We start from the raw sequence: 17,687 nt of genomic DNA, 5'->3' as shown, positions 1-17,687 counted from the left end.
TGTTGGAACAGCAAGTTCCCTTGCCGGTCTAGGAATTGTAGAACGATGGGTTCGATGAGGGTTTGGATGTACCGTGCACTATTCAGTGTCCCCTCGACGATCACCAGTGGTGTACGGCCAGTGTAGGAGATCGCTCCCCACACCATGATGCCGGGTGTTGGCCCTGTGTGCCTCGGTCGTATGCAGTCCTGATTGTGGCGCTCACCTGCATGGCGCCAAACACGCATACGACAATCATTGGCACCAAGGCAGAAGCGACTCTCATCGCTGAAGACGACACGTCTCCATTCGTCCCTCCATTCACGCCTGTCGCGACACCACTGGAGGCGGGCTGCACGATGTTGGGGCGTGAGCGGAAGACGGCCTAATGGTGTGCGGGACCGTAGCCCAGCTTCATGGAGACGGTTGCGAATGGTCCTCGCCAATACCCCAGGAGCAACAGTGTCCCTAATTTGCTGGGAAGTGGCGGTGCGGTCCCCTACGGCACTGCGTAGGATCCTACGGTCTTGGCGTGCATCCGTGCGTCGCTGCGGTCCGGTCCCAGGTCGACGGGCATGTGCACCTTCCGCCGACCACTGGCGACAACGTCGCTGTACTGTGGAGACCACACGCCCCACGTGTTGAGCAATTCGGCGGTACGTCCACACGGCCTCCCGCATGCCCACTATACGCCCTCGCTCAAAGTCCGTCAACTGCACATACGGTTCACGTCCACGCTGTCGCGGCATGCTACCAGTGTTAAAGACTGCGATGGAGCTCCGTATGCCACGGCAAACTGGCTGACACTGACGGCGGCGGTGCACAAACGCTGCGCAGCTAGCGCCATTCGACGGCCAACACCGCGGTTCCTGGTGTGTCCGCTGTGCCGTGCGTGTGATCATTGCTTGTACAGCCCTCTCGCAGTGTCCGGAGCAAGTATGGTGGGTCTGACACACCGGTGTCAATGTGTTCTTTTTTCCATTTCCAGGAGTGTAACTTTATTGGAAGAGCAAACAGGTTTTAGAAAAGGACAATCTTCCACAGTTGGTGTTTAATATAAAACTACAGGTAGAAAAAAGGAAAACAATTAACGGTGCACACAACTTTTGTAGATTATGGAAAAGCTTTTAAAAAGTCAGTAGACATCTGTTTTGGCAGATTATGGAAAAGAGGCTTCCTAACACATTTAACTCTGTTAAACCTCTTACAGGTACAAAAATTATAATTTAATATGGATATAACTTCTCTAAACAACACTGAGTTAAACAAGATGTGACCCGTCTCCGGCACTCTAATACCTACATGGATGACCTAGAGCTTGGGAACAAAGTATTGTCTATGGCATGAAGATCAACAGTGAAATGTTTTAATCCCACAATATACACAAATGATCAAATAATAACAGAAAATAACAATCTTCAAAGAGCCATCTATCATCTTAATTTGTTGGCTTCTCAATATAAAATGAAAATCTCAACTAATTACACAAAAGTTATGGAATTCAAGGGAAACCTTTATACCTGAAATTGCAATAAATAATGTAGCACCAGAACAGATAACCCACTTCCAGTATCCAGTGTAGGATGAAATTTTAACCATGAAATTGATAAGAAAACCCCTAAAATTAAATGTAATCTGTGGGAGAAGTAGAAATATGTTACAAAAGCAAGTCACTAAAGAGAAGCAGATGAAGTTTTACAAAGTCGTGGCAATAACTACTATGCTCTATGGACCTGAAACCGGGTTTCCCGCGCAAAAGGATATGAGCAAAATCCAGGCTGCAGAAATGAGATTTCTCTGTAGAATTAAAAGGTGCACCAGAGAAGATCGCTTCAGAAATTAAGATATCAGGAATGAATTACAAGTTGATTCAGTGCACAAGAAAATAGATCTGAATAAAAAAAAAAGGCCAAAACCTGCAGATAGTGCGCCTGAAAATAGACTTCCAAAGCAAGTTCCTAACTACAGACCTACAGGGACAAGACAGAGGGAAACCATGGAAGAGATGGCCGAGCCCTATGGACCAGAACAGATGAAATCACTTAATTCATTAAGAGGTGGGAGGAGAGGACTGAGGGAGGAGGAGGAGGAGGAGGAGGAGGAGGAGGAGGAGGAGGACTTCACTGTGTCATTAGCAGGGGGGTTCTCTCCCCTTGTAACTTGCAACTGTCAATCTTTGCAGCATGCAAATACAGAATCCATTTACTTTGAGGCTTTCTTCTTCCTTGTTAAAACTACCGTCATGTTCATTAATTTCTATGGCTTCCCTGAACAAACAGGTGAAGTAGCTTTTCTCCAAGGACTGGTGTGCCAGCGACCCTTATTGTGTTCTCGGTCTCTCTCAATGTACGCTCAGCCACGACTTATTTGTTAACCTTTCCCAACTTGCAATATCTTTTATGTTCGATGATGTTGGCTGGCACTAATGGACTGTCCTGTACAGCAACACAAACTTTTCTCATATGTTCACTGTATGTGGTGTACTCCCGGCATTGCAAGTGGATTGGTTGGTTGGTTGTTTGGGGGAAGAGACCAAACAGCGAGGTCATCTGTCTCATCGGATTAGGGAAGGACGGGGAAGGAAGTCGGCCGTGCCCTTTCAGAGGAACCATCCCGGCATTTGCCTAGAGCGATTTAGGGAAATCACGGAAAACCTGAATCAGGATGGCCGGACGTGTGATTGAACCGTCGTCCTCCCGAATGAGAGTCCAGTGTGCCAACCACTGCGCCACCTCACTCGGTGCAAGTGGATTCTTTGCTGATATAACATATTCTTGATCTTCATGGTTTGTAAATATCAGAAGACTCAATGCTGTGCTAGCATGGTTAAATCTGAAAGCAGCCTTTTCACTTTCTTTTCTTTTGCATCACAAAAACTGGCCAGCAGTAGTCAATAATAATGGTCTGTTTCATGATCATTTAAACTTTCATCAACCATTATGTAGGGCAAAATTACAGGAATCTGAAGCAGATTCACCACCTTAAGACTTTGCTTCTCCTTCGAGGCTTCTTTGTTTAATTTCAAGGCAATATTTCCACCTTGAAAATCACTTGTCTGCAGCACCAAAGTATTTCTTTCCATGTAAAGATAGGCTTCCGCGGCCATTATCACAGTAAATAAAATTCTTCTGGGTTTGAGGCCACATTGTCAATTATAAAATTCCGAAGTTTTGGCAACTACTGCAAGACACATTCCTCAGAGTGTATTGCTAACTGCTGAACGAGCAGTAGTTTGGTTACTTATATACTATGGAAGAGTGGTGTCATTGGATTCAAGGTTGAGGAGGACGGGTATTAGGTGTTCTTTTATTGGTCTTTGCATTGCGTGTTGTCATTGGCGGAAATAGGAAAGATTCAACTGTCAAGTTTCATGCCGCCGGAGTTTACGAAATTGGGTGTGAATGTGGACTGGCATATGTAGGTGACACTGGGCATCCAATAAGCACAAGGTTATCTCAACACAAGAGATATATTCATCTCAAACAATCCAACAAATCAGCGGTGGCAGACCACCAGGAACAGTGTAGGACGAAGATCGAATTTCGAGGGGCCCGCGCACTGGCAAAACAGCCATTTAGTTTGAGGAGGAAGATTAGAGAGGCTACAAAAATAGCCAAGCAACTTTACAACATGAATAGAGAGGACGGGTAACATCTAAAGCATCTTGGCTGCCAGCAGTGAAAGCTTTGCGGAAGGACAGCTCTTGCAAAGCAAGAGGCGCGTGGTAGGCCACAGTGGCAGAGGGTACACAGATTGCTGATGCACCCTAGTCGATACTAGGCAAATAGTAAACAACGATACGTTGCAGTCACTGCCCAGTTCCTATTCACCGATTTCCAACAATGGCGAGCAATAAAGGAAATTCCAATGGAGAACTCCTATTCACGCCAATGACAACACGCAATGCAAAGACCAAAAAAAGAACACCTAATACCCTTCCTCCTCACCCTCATATACAATGACAGCACTCCTCCGTAGTATATAAGTAACCAAACTAGTGCTCATTCAGCAGTTAGCAGTACACCCTGAGGAAGGCATCTGCCAATAATCACTGAAATGCCAGAATTTTATAAATGACAATGCAGCCCAAACCCAGAAGAATTTTGTTGTCTTTCTTTCCATATTAAAGGAAGTGAAATGTTGCACCTCGGACCTCCATAATTGGGCTGGAAAGTGGTAAACATCCACTTGGCTTTATTAGAAACTCCACTTGGCATTATTAAAAACCACCCATAACGACATTCGTAAAGTTCACTGTTTTTTTTTTACTAGTTTCATCCTTTTTTTGCCCTCCTACATCCCTTTCAAAAGCACTTACAGAACATCCATGTTTATTCTCTTCTTTCATCCATCACCTGATTGCTCAATCAGGTACACCACACACACATGCTAAACTCGCTTTCGTATCAATATTCTGCACACGATTAATAATTTTTAGGTTATCACTCACAAAAAATGCTTTACACACAGAGATACACAATGTCTGTTCAAAGGATTCTGGAACTCTGTCCACAAAATTTTTTTACGTTTACCTTTTACTTACTGTGCATAGTCTCCTTTGAAGTACTCTCTTCCACAACTGATACACCGCTCCCAACGCTGTTTCCACTTCTTGAAGCAGTCTTCATACACCTCTTGCTGGATCGTGTGAAGCGTCATCTGCGAATTTTCTTTTATTTGGTCTATTGTTGCAGATCTTCACCCTTTCAATGAGGTTTTCAACTTTGGAAATAAAAAATGTCCACAGAGGCCAGGTCTAAGAGGATGGAGAATGATGCAGCAGTGATTTCATTCTTTGTGCAATAGTCAGGCACCAACAGGAATGAATGAGTGGATGTGTTGTGATGCAAGGGCCACAAATTGTCTCGCCACATTTCTGGCCATTTCCTTCTCACAGTCTCTCGCAGGTGTTGCAACATGTCCCATTAGTACTATCGATTAACAGTTTGCCCCTGTGGCACCAATTCATGATGAACTCATCCTTCCAAGTCAAAGAAAACTATCAGCATGGCTTTGACATTTAACCTGACCTGAGCTTTTTTGGTATTGGAGGACCTTTACTGACCCATTGTGACGAACATTGGCCTCAACATCATAACCACAGACACACATCTCATCATCAGTTATGATCTCTTAAGGAACATCTCATTCTCATTTGCATGATCCGAAAGATTTTCACACATTCCGAAGCAAAGGTCTTTCTAGTCTAGACTCATGAGCCATGGAACAAACTTGGCAGCAACATGATGCATTCCAAGATGCTGTGTCAGTTTCACGAGACGATCCAATTGACTTCTGCAATTTCTCTGACAGCCATTCTTCTATTGGCACGCACAATTTCGTTGACGTTCCTGACATGAGCATCATCATAGGCGTCTAAGGGCATCCTGAACAAGTGTCATCCTTAACTTCCATCTGGTCATTTTTAAACCGTGTGAACCACTCTTAACAAGGAGTACGACTTGAGCATTCATCACCATAGGCTTCCTGATCCATTTTGTGTGTCTCTGTAAAGTTGTTCTTGAGTTTCACACAAAATTTAATGCAGACACATTGCTCCTCTAACTCTGCCACCTCGAAATTCACAAACTGTGGGACACAATGTTGTACTCAATACAACACTGAATAACAACAGACATACAACAATGAAACTTCAAGCAGTTACACCTTAAACACAGGCATGTGCAAGGATGCCAACCACATTTCGTACCAACACACAATTGGTGCAAAATTGTGAATGGTCCAGAATTTTCTGAACAGACCTCATATATAGACTCTTAATGAATAGTGCAACATGTGCATTATGGTCACACTCATTTCAATTATCGTCAACCATTGCTACACAATAACTTTGTTGTCTACATCACAATGACAACCATGAGATGTGTTTTCCAGTTATCTCCAGCGACAGCCTTGGTATAATGACAAACCCAAGGTTGAATTTAGTGACACCTCTCCCCATCAGTTATAGTCTTCAGATCCTGACGGTTGCAGGTGTAAATGTTGCAACAGATATGCTGCACACCAACTGTAGCGAGATTTTTGCACTGTGCTGTATCAAAATCTGCAGTATATTGGACTTCTACTGTATGCGGATGGTGTGTGTGTGTGTGTGTGTGTGTGTGTGTGTGTGCGTTCAAAATTTCAACAACTTGAGAAGTCTACTGTGTTCATTTCTTGTCCTTGCCTACTATCAATGAAGTTCTCAGTCAAATGTATACTTTTTGCAATGCTAAAATCATGTTCCTTTGAATTATTCTCTAAGTTTTCATCTTATTACAGCTCTCACATTATATTCACATAAAGAAACTGGACTGCAACTTTTATGTCACTTGATGCAAACTACAATTAGCACAGCATCACCCACTGTGCAACAACAGTTCATTAACACATGTGAAATCCAAATGCACATCTGCTTACACACTGCAAAGCACTGAAGTGCATGGCAGAGGGTACTTGTCACTGTACCACATATTACTGTTCCTTCCCATTTCATTTTTGTACAGAGAAGGGAAGAATGACTGTTTAAACACACCTCTGTGCAAATTCTAATTAGTCTACACTTGTCTTTGTGGTCCCTGTGGAAGCAACACATGGGGAACTGAAGTATACTTCAAGAGCCTTCACCAAATAGCTTAATTCAGCCATGTAAATGCTGAGGTTGTGTACATTTACAAGCCTATTAAGTCTACATGACAACATATGCACCGATGATAGCTATGTATACTGTAGCTGAATTTGAACAATGCTCTCCTGTGGGTCAGCCAAGCCTGTCCCTATTACTGCAGCTGTTCTTCATATATGTTCAGCATCTCCTGTCACTCCTGCTTGTTTGGGCCCTACACACTTGACAAATGTCCTAAGTTGGAACACACAAGTCACTTGTGAGCAGTCCTGTTGCTGCAGTTGTGAGAGACCACTTTTGAGGTGATACAGGGTATTTTGTTCAAGTTTACATCCAAGTCTCTGGCTGTCAGTGACTTCTATGTGAGGGGTATACAGGATGGTCCATTGATTGTGACTGGGCCAAATATCTCACAAAAAACTACAAACAATGAAAAAACTACAAAGAACAAAACTTGTCTAGCTTGAAGGGGGAAACCAGACGGCATTATGGTTGGCTCGCTAGATGGCGCTACTATAGGTCAAATGGATATCAACTGCGTTTATTATTACATACTCGTGTAGTACGTAAAGAAATATGAATGTTTTAGTTGGACCACTTTTTTCGCTTTGTGATAGATGGCGCTGTAATAGTCACAAACGTATAGCTCATGAGTGGGTTTTTAAATTAAAATACAGAACGTAGGTACGTTCGAACATTTTATTTTGGATGTTCCAATGTGATATGTGCACCTTTGTGAACTCATCATTTCTGAGAACACATGCTGTTACAGCGTTATTACCTGTAAATACCACATTAATGCAATAAATGCTCAAGATGATGTCCGTCAACCTTAATGCATTTCAAAAAATGTGTAACGACATTCCTCTCAACAGCAAGTAGGCCGCCTTCCGTAATGTTCGCACATGCATTGATAATGCGCTTTCGTCAGGCGTTGTCAGTGGATCACGGTAGCAAATATCCTTCAACTTTCCCCACAGAAAGAAACACGGGGACGTCAGATCCGCTGAATGCGCGGGCCATGATGCTTCGATGACCAATCTACCTGTCATGAAATATGCTATTCAATACTGCTTCAACCGCACGCGAGCTATGTGCCGGACATCCTCATGCTGGAAGTACATTGCCATTCTGTCATGCAGTGAAACATCTTGTAGTAACATCGGTAGAACATTACATGGGAAATCAGCACACACTGCACCATTTAGATTGCCATCGATAAAATGGGGGCCAATTATCGTTCCTACCATAATGCCGCACCATACATTAACCCACCAAGGTCGCTGATGTTCCACTTGTCGCAGCCATCGTGGATTTTCTGTTGCCCAATAGTGGATATTATGCTGGTTTACGTTACCGCTGTTGGTGAATGACGCTTCGTCGCGAAATAGAATGCATGCAAAAAATCTGTCATCATCCCGAAATTTCTCTCGTGCCCAGTGGCAGAACTGTACATGGTGTTCAAAGTTGTTGCCCTGCAATGCCCGGTGCATAGGAATATGGTACGGGGTGCAATCAATGTTGATGTAGCATTCTCAACACCAACGTCTTTGAGATTCCCGATTCTCGCGCAATTTGTCTGCTACTGATGTGCGGATTAGCCGTGACAGCAGCTAAAACACCTACTTGGGCATAATTTGTTGCAGGTAGTGGTTGACGTTTCACATGTGGCTGAACACTTCCTGTTTCTGTTGCCCAATAGTGGATATTATGCTGGTTTACGTTACCGCTGTTGGTGAATGACGCTTCGTCGCGAAATAGAATGCATGCAAAAAATCTGTCATCATCCCGAAATTTCTCTCGTGCCCAGTGGCAGAACTGTACATGGTGTTCAAAGTTGTTGCCCTGCAATGCCCGGTGCATAGGAATATGGTACGGGGTGCAATCAATGTTGATGTAGCATTCTCAACACCAACGTCTTTGAGATTCCCGATTCTCGCGCAATTTGTCTGCTACTGATGTGCGGATTAGCCGTGACAGCAGCTAAAACACCTACTTGGGCATAATTTGTTGCAGGTAGTGGTTGACGTTTCACATGTGGCTGAACACTTCCTGTTCCTGTTTCCTTAAATAACTTAACTATCTGGCAAACGGTCCGGACACTTTGATGATGTCGTCCAGGATACCGAGCAGCACACGTCAGTTGGGCATTTTGATCACAATAGCCATACATCAACACGATATTGACCTTTTTCGCAATTGGTAAACGGTTCATTTTAACATGGGTAATGTACCATGAAGCAAATACCGTCTGCACTGGCGGAATGTTAACGTGATACCACATACTTACACGTTTGTGACTATTACAGCGCCATCTATCACAAAGCGAAAAAAGTGGTCCAACTAAAACATTCATATTTCTTTACGTACTACACGAATATGTAATAAAAAAATCGGGGTTCCTATTTTAAAAATGCAGTTGATAACCGTTTGACCTATGGCAGCACTATCTAGCGGGCCAACCATAGCGCCATCTGGTTTCCCCCTTCAAGCTAGACAAGTTTCATCCTTTGTAGTTTTTTCGTTTGATACTTATTTCGTGAGATATTTGGCCTAGCTACTATCAATGGACCACCCTGTATTAATAATATTCTGTCTTCAGTCATAATATTTTTGTTTATTAATTACTACCCAATGCATTTCAGAGCTACAACATTATTTTCATGGATGTAACCCCCCATTATATTTATACAATCCTCAAAAATGGACAGTAAGTAGAATATAAAAATGTTGGGACTGACGACAGAGTATTATTATGTAATATTTCCCTAACCTAGGATTAAAACATTCTACATTAAGTGTTTTTTTCAGCAGTATTAGCAATTTAACCTCCTGAAGGTAGGCACTGGCTAGATATCATGCCAATTCCTAATTTTAACTTGTTATACACAGACTGACCAACAGCATCATACCAAAAACGCTATACATTCTTCCTAAAATACTTTGTCATGAAATACTCCTGATTTTGAAATTTAATACTAGATGTAGCTCCCCATATTATTGTAAGCAAGCAACAAACCTATTATTAAATGAATAAAAGTGAGTATTTAAGTTACATCCAGGTACATACAAGGGACGGACTAAACTGTGACCTTCTGATGTCAGTGATTTCTGCGAATACTTCTCAGCAATGGTGTTTCTACGTTGCAATTTGTCACAATTTCAAATCATAATTAATGAATTCACAGTTTGTATTCCTCTGCACTCTATCAAAGCTATTTCTGTGATAATCACAGTAGACAAAATTTATACTTGTCTACAGGAAAAAACATCACCTCAACAAAACAGTCAGTAGTAAGAACATTTTATATTTGTTCTTCCTTTGGCTTTAATTTTGTATTAATGGACCAGGTTTACAAACATTAATAGCATGATGTTGAGGCTCATAACAAATTGACACATAGTACTGCAAGAGTTCACATTTAGAATACAGATTCTGACAATTTTCTTTTTTTTTTCACAGGTATACGAACCGAATTTTTAGCCACACGATACAGCAATAATTCAAAATAGCATTGACAGTAGAAATGGAGAAGTTGCGACAGCGTCTTTAGACAGTCGTCATCATGAAAAGGAAAGTTAGAAACTAAGTTTGAGAGGGGTCGTTTATTACCAAGTGTGAAACCTCGCAACTCAATAGCTGTCAACCATAAATATTGGAAGTTGTACACTGAATTACTGTGCTAGTATTTAGTAACGGCAGGAAAGTTTAATAATCTTCGTGATTTTCCATATGCAGCACCTAGTTCAATTACCGTCTACTCAACATACCCATTCACATCTAAGGCAGATAATTGTGAAGATTCCAGGTAATTCTTGAACTCTCAACTTAAAAGAGCCATAACTGGTTAAATAAAGAGTGCAAAATGAATACTGGAACAGTGCTGTCATTTAAGCCAATATGCAATTTGAAAAGGATTATAAAGCGAAAAATGTAAGAGCAACTGAATAACAGAAATTCCATTCTCCCCTTGTTCTAGGTATAGTTATTTTCTGCCAAATAGTTATCGATAAAGACTTTATAGAGTGTCCTATTGGATTATCTCTGTCCTCTGCCCCCTCCCTCACCCCCCCCCTCTTTCCCTCAAATCTGGGTTGTGATGCCAGACTAAACTGTAGCGTAGCCCAAGGTCCAGCTAGGATGGAAGGTTGTGCATTTTAAGGTTGATGATGTACAAGTGAAAACAGAGGAAGGTACTAATTTTCCAGTTAATAGGTGACACTGGTGATAGATAAATGCTGTACTTGACAATACACACAAAAGTTTGGACTATGTGTGTATTGTAGCATTAAAAAAATGCTATCTGTCTTGTGAATACACTGTTGTTAAGCATTTGGTAAGAGTTACATAGTGGACCACTGGTTGCATTTTTAGCAGTTTATGTACAATATATGCAGATAATATCAAAATACTCATCAGAGCCTTGTCCATTACCTAATATACATATATTTTCTGAAATTATCTTGCAGTTTGTTTTTACAGTAAAAGGCATGTTAAGTGGGTTTAAATGTGGCATGAATGCAAACATCAGGCTATACTACAGGGTCTATCTATTAGCACAACCTTTATTTGGCATTCACATTCATTGGCTTCAATAATTCTCAACCGATTTATCAACTTTCAACTTAACCTTGACCACAGGCTTTGGTGGGAAGGCAGGTAGAGATGGTGTCCAATATCACACTCCAGCCAAACATATCAGTCCTCCGTCTAGGTAGGGCACCAACTATAAAATTTTTCTCACACCATATTAGCTTCTTGGTTCATTTATTTGACCATAAGTAAGTTGGTTATATGTCCATAGCGTAAGGCAAAAGGTTGTCAGAAAGAAGTACGAATTTCAGTGAATTGATGACACATGGCAATGAATGTTAAATGCTACTTTCTCAGTTGCTATTTCCGACCTTTACTTGTGACTTGTCAATGATATCACATCCAGCAAGACACAAATGTTCACAGGAAGAAATAAAAAATTTGGCAAATAGATGGCACACAGCGTGAATGTTAAATGCTGCTTGTGACATTTGGTTGCGACTGAAATTACAGTCAGATTCTGTAAAGTTATTGTGATATCTGTGACTTCTCAGTCATTGTGATTTGTAACAGATACCAGATTTCTTGCCCATCCTTACTTAATACATGAGGGGAAATGCAAGGGAGAGAAATTTATGGAACTATGCTACCTCAGCAAGACATTGATATGTAATGCTGACGACACTGTCTGAAATTTATTAAATGTAGAAGGTATGTTCACAAAGTAAGTGAACTAGATTTTTATATTTTTTAGGATAAGCATATTTGAAAAAATTACAGGATGTCATTGATACACTTGTTGAACTTTTACACACAATCACCATCTTTATCAGCTTCTTTATGCTCTTCTCAGAGAACTCACCCGTGAGCTCCTTTCCCCTTCAGAACCTCTTGCTGCACCCACTCGCCAGTTCAAAACTTACTTCCACTGATCTGTGCCATCAGGGAGGTGAAAAGATGTTAACCTGAAGGCATCAAGTCACGCGAATAAGTGTGGTGGTTCAAAACATCGCAATCAAATGAATTCAAGAGCACTCGGTGGCTAAGGCTGTAAGAGGATGGATGTTGTTGTGCAACAAACACATCAGCATCCCCCTATTTTGATTTGAATGCTCCTCCTGAGTTCTTTTAGGGCCTCACAATATCACTGTTTTGAATTTTTTGACAGTCGGAGAATTGGTGTGATGCCACTATCACAATAGAGCCCAAAATATCCAGGATTACAGAAGTGTTCCATTCCACCCATCTGATTTGACCCATGATGTCACCAATATGGCGGAAATCACCATTCTCAACATCTCCAATATGGCACCTATGACTTCATTACATAAATGACAACAAACACGAAAATACATTCAAAACCAACAAACACATCTCTCTCCAAAAATATAATCAAAGTAATGGGACCAGTGCAGAAAATTGGGGGTCTTTGAATGGGGACAAACTAAATATAAACACACATAAACATACACCATGATCCCAAACCACACAAAACGATGACAAAAAAACACAAAATTCGCAAATTCCGCTACACTTACAATATCAACAGGAACTGGTCACTTCGCTCCACCTACATAGCTCAACCGCGATTGTCGATCCCACAAATTAAGAAACCAACTACTCCAAAAATTATAATCACACCACAGCTATCGATATCAAAAACCACCACCTAAACCAACAAAAATTGTAATCAGGTACTTCCCTTGACATATATAGGTTAACAGCAGCTCACAATACCAAAAAAACACAGCTACAATGTCACACTGGAATCAGACACTTCCCTTGACCTATATAGGTCAACAACAGTCATGATACCAAAACACGCATAGCTACGATGACAAATTGGAATCAGTCACTTCCCATGACCTATACAGCTCAGATGCAACAGACGATACACAAAAATTGAAATCGAGTACTTCCCCTAAATACATAAATCAACCACAAGTGCCGATACCAAAACATCAACCACCAACACATGCAGTAAATAACACCGACCTAACAACACATAAAAACCCCACCCGATCACAAAAAAAACTACTACTACTACTTACCACATAAAAGTTCCAGCGCTACACACTAATCCCCAACTCACATATTCTGCTTGCATGCACCGCATTTCACTATCTCCATCACAAGTCCAAAAAGTTGCAGAAATTTAATGACGGACAACATGTCATCCCCCATTTCAGCCCACAGACATGCACTATTATACTTAGAAGTCATATCCATACCTAACAAAAGAGGCCCCAAATTGAATTAAACGACTTACCATGCGACAAACAGCTAACCATTAACATCAAACGACACCGCAATAACAAACACAACGGAAACTTAATTCTTAACTCACCGACACTAATTTCCATTCTTCTATAACAGTCACGACCGATAAATGCACACTTCAAGCACAGACACCCACATGAACCCAATACATCACATAGCACGCGGACCATACACACACCACCAGAGGACACCACCAACCGCAACAAGACGAAATCTGCAAACACAACACACTCAAACCAAACTCCACACCATCATGACGTCACACAACACAACACCCTTATGTCCCGGGTCAAATCTGACAGGTGGAATCGGATGCTTCAGTTGACCAAAAAATCCTTGTCTTCCAGTTCAAGTTTCTCCAGAAACTTGCAGGTAGTACTGATCTAATTTTTCTTGTGGTGACTTGTCAGCTGTTTTGAGACCCATCTTGTACACAGTTTAAGTATCCCAACAATTCTGTGAGTGCCTCATAAGAAAGTCCTGGGAAACTGTGAAAACATCAGAGAAATTTCTTTCACTATCAATCAACGGTCTTCAAGAACATTTTCTTCTATTTTTTGCACCAATTCATCAGCCAACGTGGGATGTTACTAGGCTACTCCTCTCTTCGTACGAAAATTTGTTCTGCCTCCACTAAACTTCCTACACTGCTTAAAGACATTCTTTCTGTTCATAACACGTTCATTTGATTTGCAAATACATTTAAGTGGCTATTATTCTTTCTGCAAGTATGAAGCAGATCACAGCACTTGGTTCCGACTTGGCGGGACCTCAATGACATCTTTCATGCAACTAGAAGACTACATCAGTTTACATACTACTGTGTTCCTGCAAAGCTCGTTCGTCAGGGAATCCCCTATACCAGTAAAAAAAAAAAAAAAAGTCACTGTACCCTTATTTTTTGAACATGCCTCTTAATTACACAGATTTACAGAAATTGTGATTTCTATGTATGAAGCAAATACTTTTTTCCTCTTGCAAAAATGTTTCCTTCAACTTCACATATCAAACCTTCATACTTAAATGGGACTTTTAAAGTGGCAATTGCTTGTGATGATAAAACTTCTACCTACATTATCTGTAAGTATTTTTAGAGACTTTAGTAACACGATATGTCGAGAGGACGTATCCTGAAAAAGTTGTACCGAGGTACCTACAAGAGTTGCACTTGCACTTGCACGCAGTAGTGAAACATTGGCAAAATGTCAAGCCAAATTGGATGCAACCAATATCTATACTCTGGACATCAACAACTGCTTGCATTGTTTGTGTAGTATTTGTTTTATTTTCTGCATTTGCAGTTTTCCTTGGGATCTAAATGACAATAAATGAAAGAATGAATGAATAATAAGCTATTCTTTATTTAAATGAAAGTTATGATGACAGACTGAACTTTAGTTTGGTGCCTAGTTGGATACACTGCACTACCTATAGTTATGTTTGCAGCCTCACTGAAAACCTCAATTTTTCCATAATGGTCTAGCATTTTTAACTTTGTACAAGGTCTGAAGACATTAGTAATAATCTCCTTACACAAAAAAACACATTGCTAAAGAAATCTAAATACTTTGATAATTAAAACACACAATTGTCATAGTAATCAAATCGCGTATTTGATGCTGATGAATAGTTACATGGTTAATAGCATTACTGGCCAAATAAAGATGGTTGAATTGTAGGCTAATCCTTATCACTTCCACATGAAACTTTTACAACTAGCCCAGTGAAAAAACTGCCTTCCACTCAAGTGTGATTTACAGATAGATTTTAGAACAAATTTCAAAGATGTGCTGATTTTGATCCTTCCAACTACATACTAAAATTTAATTTGCTTAATACAACAATTTTCTTACATGTTCATCAACAGCTCTCTGTAGGCCACTATCGAACAGGAATTTCATGAATATTAACAGGCTTTCACTCCTGACAAAAATACAATGATCAACAGGTAAAGCACCTTATATGACTTAGAGCTAAAGTGGCAACTACAGAATAGTTTATCAAGTTGTTATTTAATCATCTAAAAATCAAACCACTTTCAAATTACAGGCATTCATAGAGAGAAGTATCACACAGGCAACTTCAGCTTGTCTAGATTACTAACTGACAGGTCAAAAATTGCAGAAACCATACTAAAAAAACTATATACTACATACAACTTCAATTCCATGCTAGCCATTCAATACATCTACTTCCAGATAGAAGCCAAGTTTAAAAGAAAATACCAATGCAACGATATAAGTAATTACTACATCGTGCAAAATGAAAAAAGCTACGTATGATAGCATCTAATTCCATGTCTAGCAAGAAATTTATAAAATACTTACATTCATCATAGAAACCATATATCCTGTTAATACTGGCACATTCGTGATTGCCACGCAGAAGGAAAAAATTTTCTGGATATTTTATTTTGTATGCAAGCAGAAGACATATAGTCTCTAAACTCTGTTTGCCACGATCTACATAATCACCCAGAAATAAGTAGTTTGCCTCTGGTGGGAAACCGCCATACTCAAAAAGCCGCAGGAGATCTGTATACTGCCCGTGGATGTCACCTGAAGCATAAACGAAAAGGAGCTGAAGTTGCTGAACTTCCCGGTTCGTGAGTATCAAATCTGGTGCATATATACGTTATTAGGCATTGTCAATAAAATCTACTATCCTTGAATGCTAAAACACAGAAGTGCATAACTATCGATGGTTTCACTTAATTCCAACACAAGCAAAGGTCTGGCACAAAAAGTTTCCTTTGTTCGCATCTGTATGGAAACATTTTCTTTTTTAGTATAGTTTTATTTTAACAGTTCTTTAATTTCAAAAACTACGACGCACTGTGCACCGCGTATAATTTCAACGACTGATCCAATCACGATAGATCGTAAATTACCACAAATTTTGAGGGGAGCCTCTAGCTCCAACAAAATTGGCTGCTGAAGGAAGATTTCTCTTGATTTCAAGCACAGTCCGCGCACTTCTGCTTCGGACATCTGCACGGACTTTCCTGGGCGACATCCTCTTACTGCAAAACAAAACGTACATTGAGTTAAAACAGTGGACTACTGCTTACAGGCTTCTGTAAAGGGTTCCCGCACCCGCTATTAAGCTAAACTACTTTGCCTGCGATAAGATTCTCAAGATTTTGACATTTGACAGATACGCCCATTTCACCCGAGCAGTACAATTTCCGGCAAATGCATAACTCGGAGACAACATCTATTACACAGGATCTACATCCGATGGAAGATTTGCATGTAGTAATAAACGTTACCTTCAAGAAGCCTTTGTATAAGGCTGTCTACGTTTAAATCGATGTCAGCCATTTTGGTACTGCTCGTTGCAGCTCGAAGTGCACGTAAAAGATTCGTATCAAAGTTCTTCAAAAGATATGTCTCAAGGCAACTGGCTAGCGTAGTATCATAGAAAGGCACTTGCCTTTGGGGGGCAGCTCGGCTCGAAACGAGACCAACCAATAGCATTTCTAGGTAGCTACAGCCAATAGGATTGCTTCGTTTCAGATGAACCTGGCGTCGACATTTGTATCTTTGGTGTTTACATAACATCTAGTATAAACGAGGCTTCGCGGCTGTACAATCACAGTCGATTTGATGAGTGCCATTGTTGAGAATTCTGTGTTTTGTTAAGGTTTCGCTTTTGCAACTTAAGCGTTCGATAAGGTATATGTTCCGATTAAAAACATGCAAGTACTACAGCTGTAGTGCTGAGCAAACCTGTAGTTTTCTCGAAAAACAATGAACCTGGGAAGAAGCATTAAGAAGAAGGCCGATAACGAATGTAGCGAGCGAAGCGAATGAAGTGATGCCAGTGCTAAATGTTTGTTTAAGAGATTAGATTACATGATAAGTGTAAGGTTTTCGATGAAATTATTCGCATGTAAGACACTTGTATTTACGTCCAAATGCTTTTATTTCCATTATGTGCCGTATTGTATACACCCCTTCAGAAAGCGTCTTGTGTATATCATTGTACAAAGTCATTGAAAGATTAATAAATATTATTTGTAAAAAAACAGAGGCCGATCTCTAGTAATATTGAAGACATCCAAAGAATTACAGTACCATTGGTGACAAGTATGCTGCCTCACGAGTCTCATGAAAATACTGAAAAACCTGGGGCAGGCGGTTGAAAAAAAAACTCAAACTATCCCCCAAGAGCCTTCGTACAGAATTGCAAGAAGCAGTAGTCAGAATACTTGAGGAATCTGCGAAAAGACTGTAGTCCTCTGTGTATCGCTCCAGTAGGTATGAT

At 40.6% G+C, this 17,687-nt stretch overlaps 1 protein-coding gene across 1 annotated transcript in view; it reads right to left on the bottom strand.

Moving 5' to 3' along the window:
• LOC124716988 (serine/threonine-protein phosphatase PP1-beta catalytic subunit) overlaps positions 1 to 16,837 on the bottom strand; it is a 90,988-nt gene extending 74,151 nt beyond the window's left edge. The window contains exons 1-3 of the mRNA XM_047243612.1: positions 16,690 to 16,837; positions 16,309 to 16,440; positions 15,746 to 15,976 (exon numbers count right to left, since the gene is read on the bottom strand). Coding sequence (XP_047099568.1) covers positions 15,746 to 15,976; positions 16,309 to 16,440; positions 16,690 to 16,741 — 415 coding nt within the window. The 5' untranslated portion in view covers positions 16,742 to 16,837. The remainder of the gene's footprint in view (positions 1 to 15,745; positions 15,977 to 16,308; positions 16,441 to 16,689) is intronic.
• Between the last annotated feature and the right edge of the window lie 850 nt (positions 16,838 to 17,687).

This window comes from Schistocerca piceifrons, chromosome 9 (genome assembly GCF_021461385.2).
Source record: "Schistocerca piceifrons isolate TAMUIC-IGC-003096 chromosome 9, iqSchPice1.1, whole genome shotgun sequence".
In the NCBI taxonomy this organism is placed as follows: Eukaryota; Metazoa; Arthropoda; class Insecta; order Orthoptera; family Acrididae; genus Schistocerca; species Schistocerca piceifrons.
The sequence above is the reverse complement of the archived record's forward strand: the minus strand, read 5'-3'. Positions and strand labels throughout refer to the sequence as shown.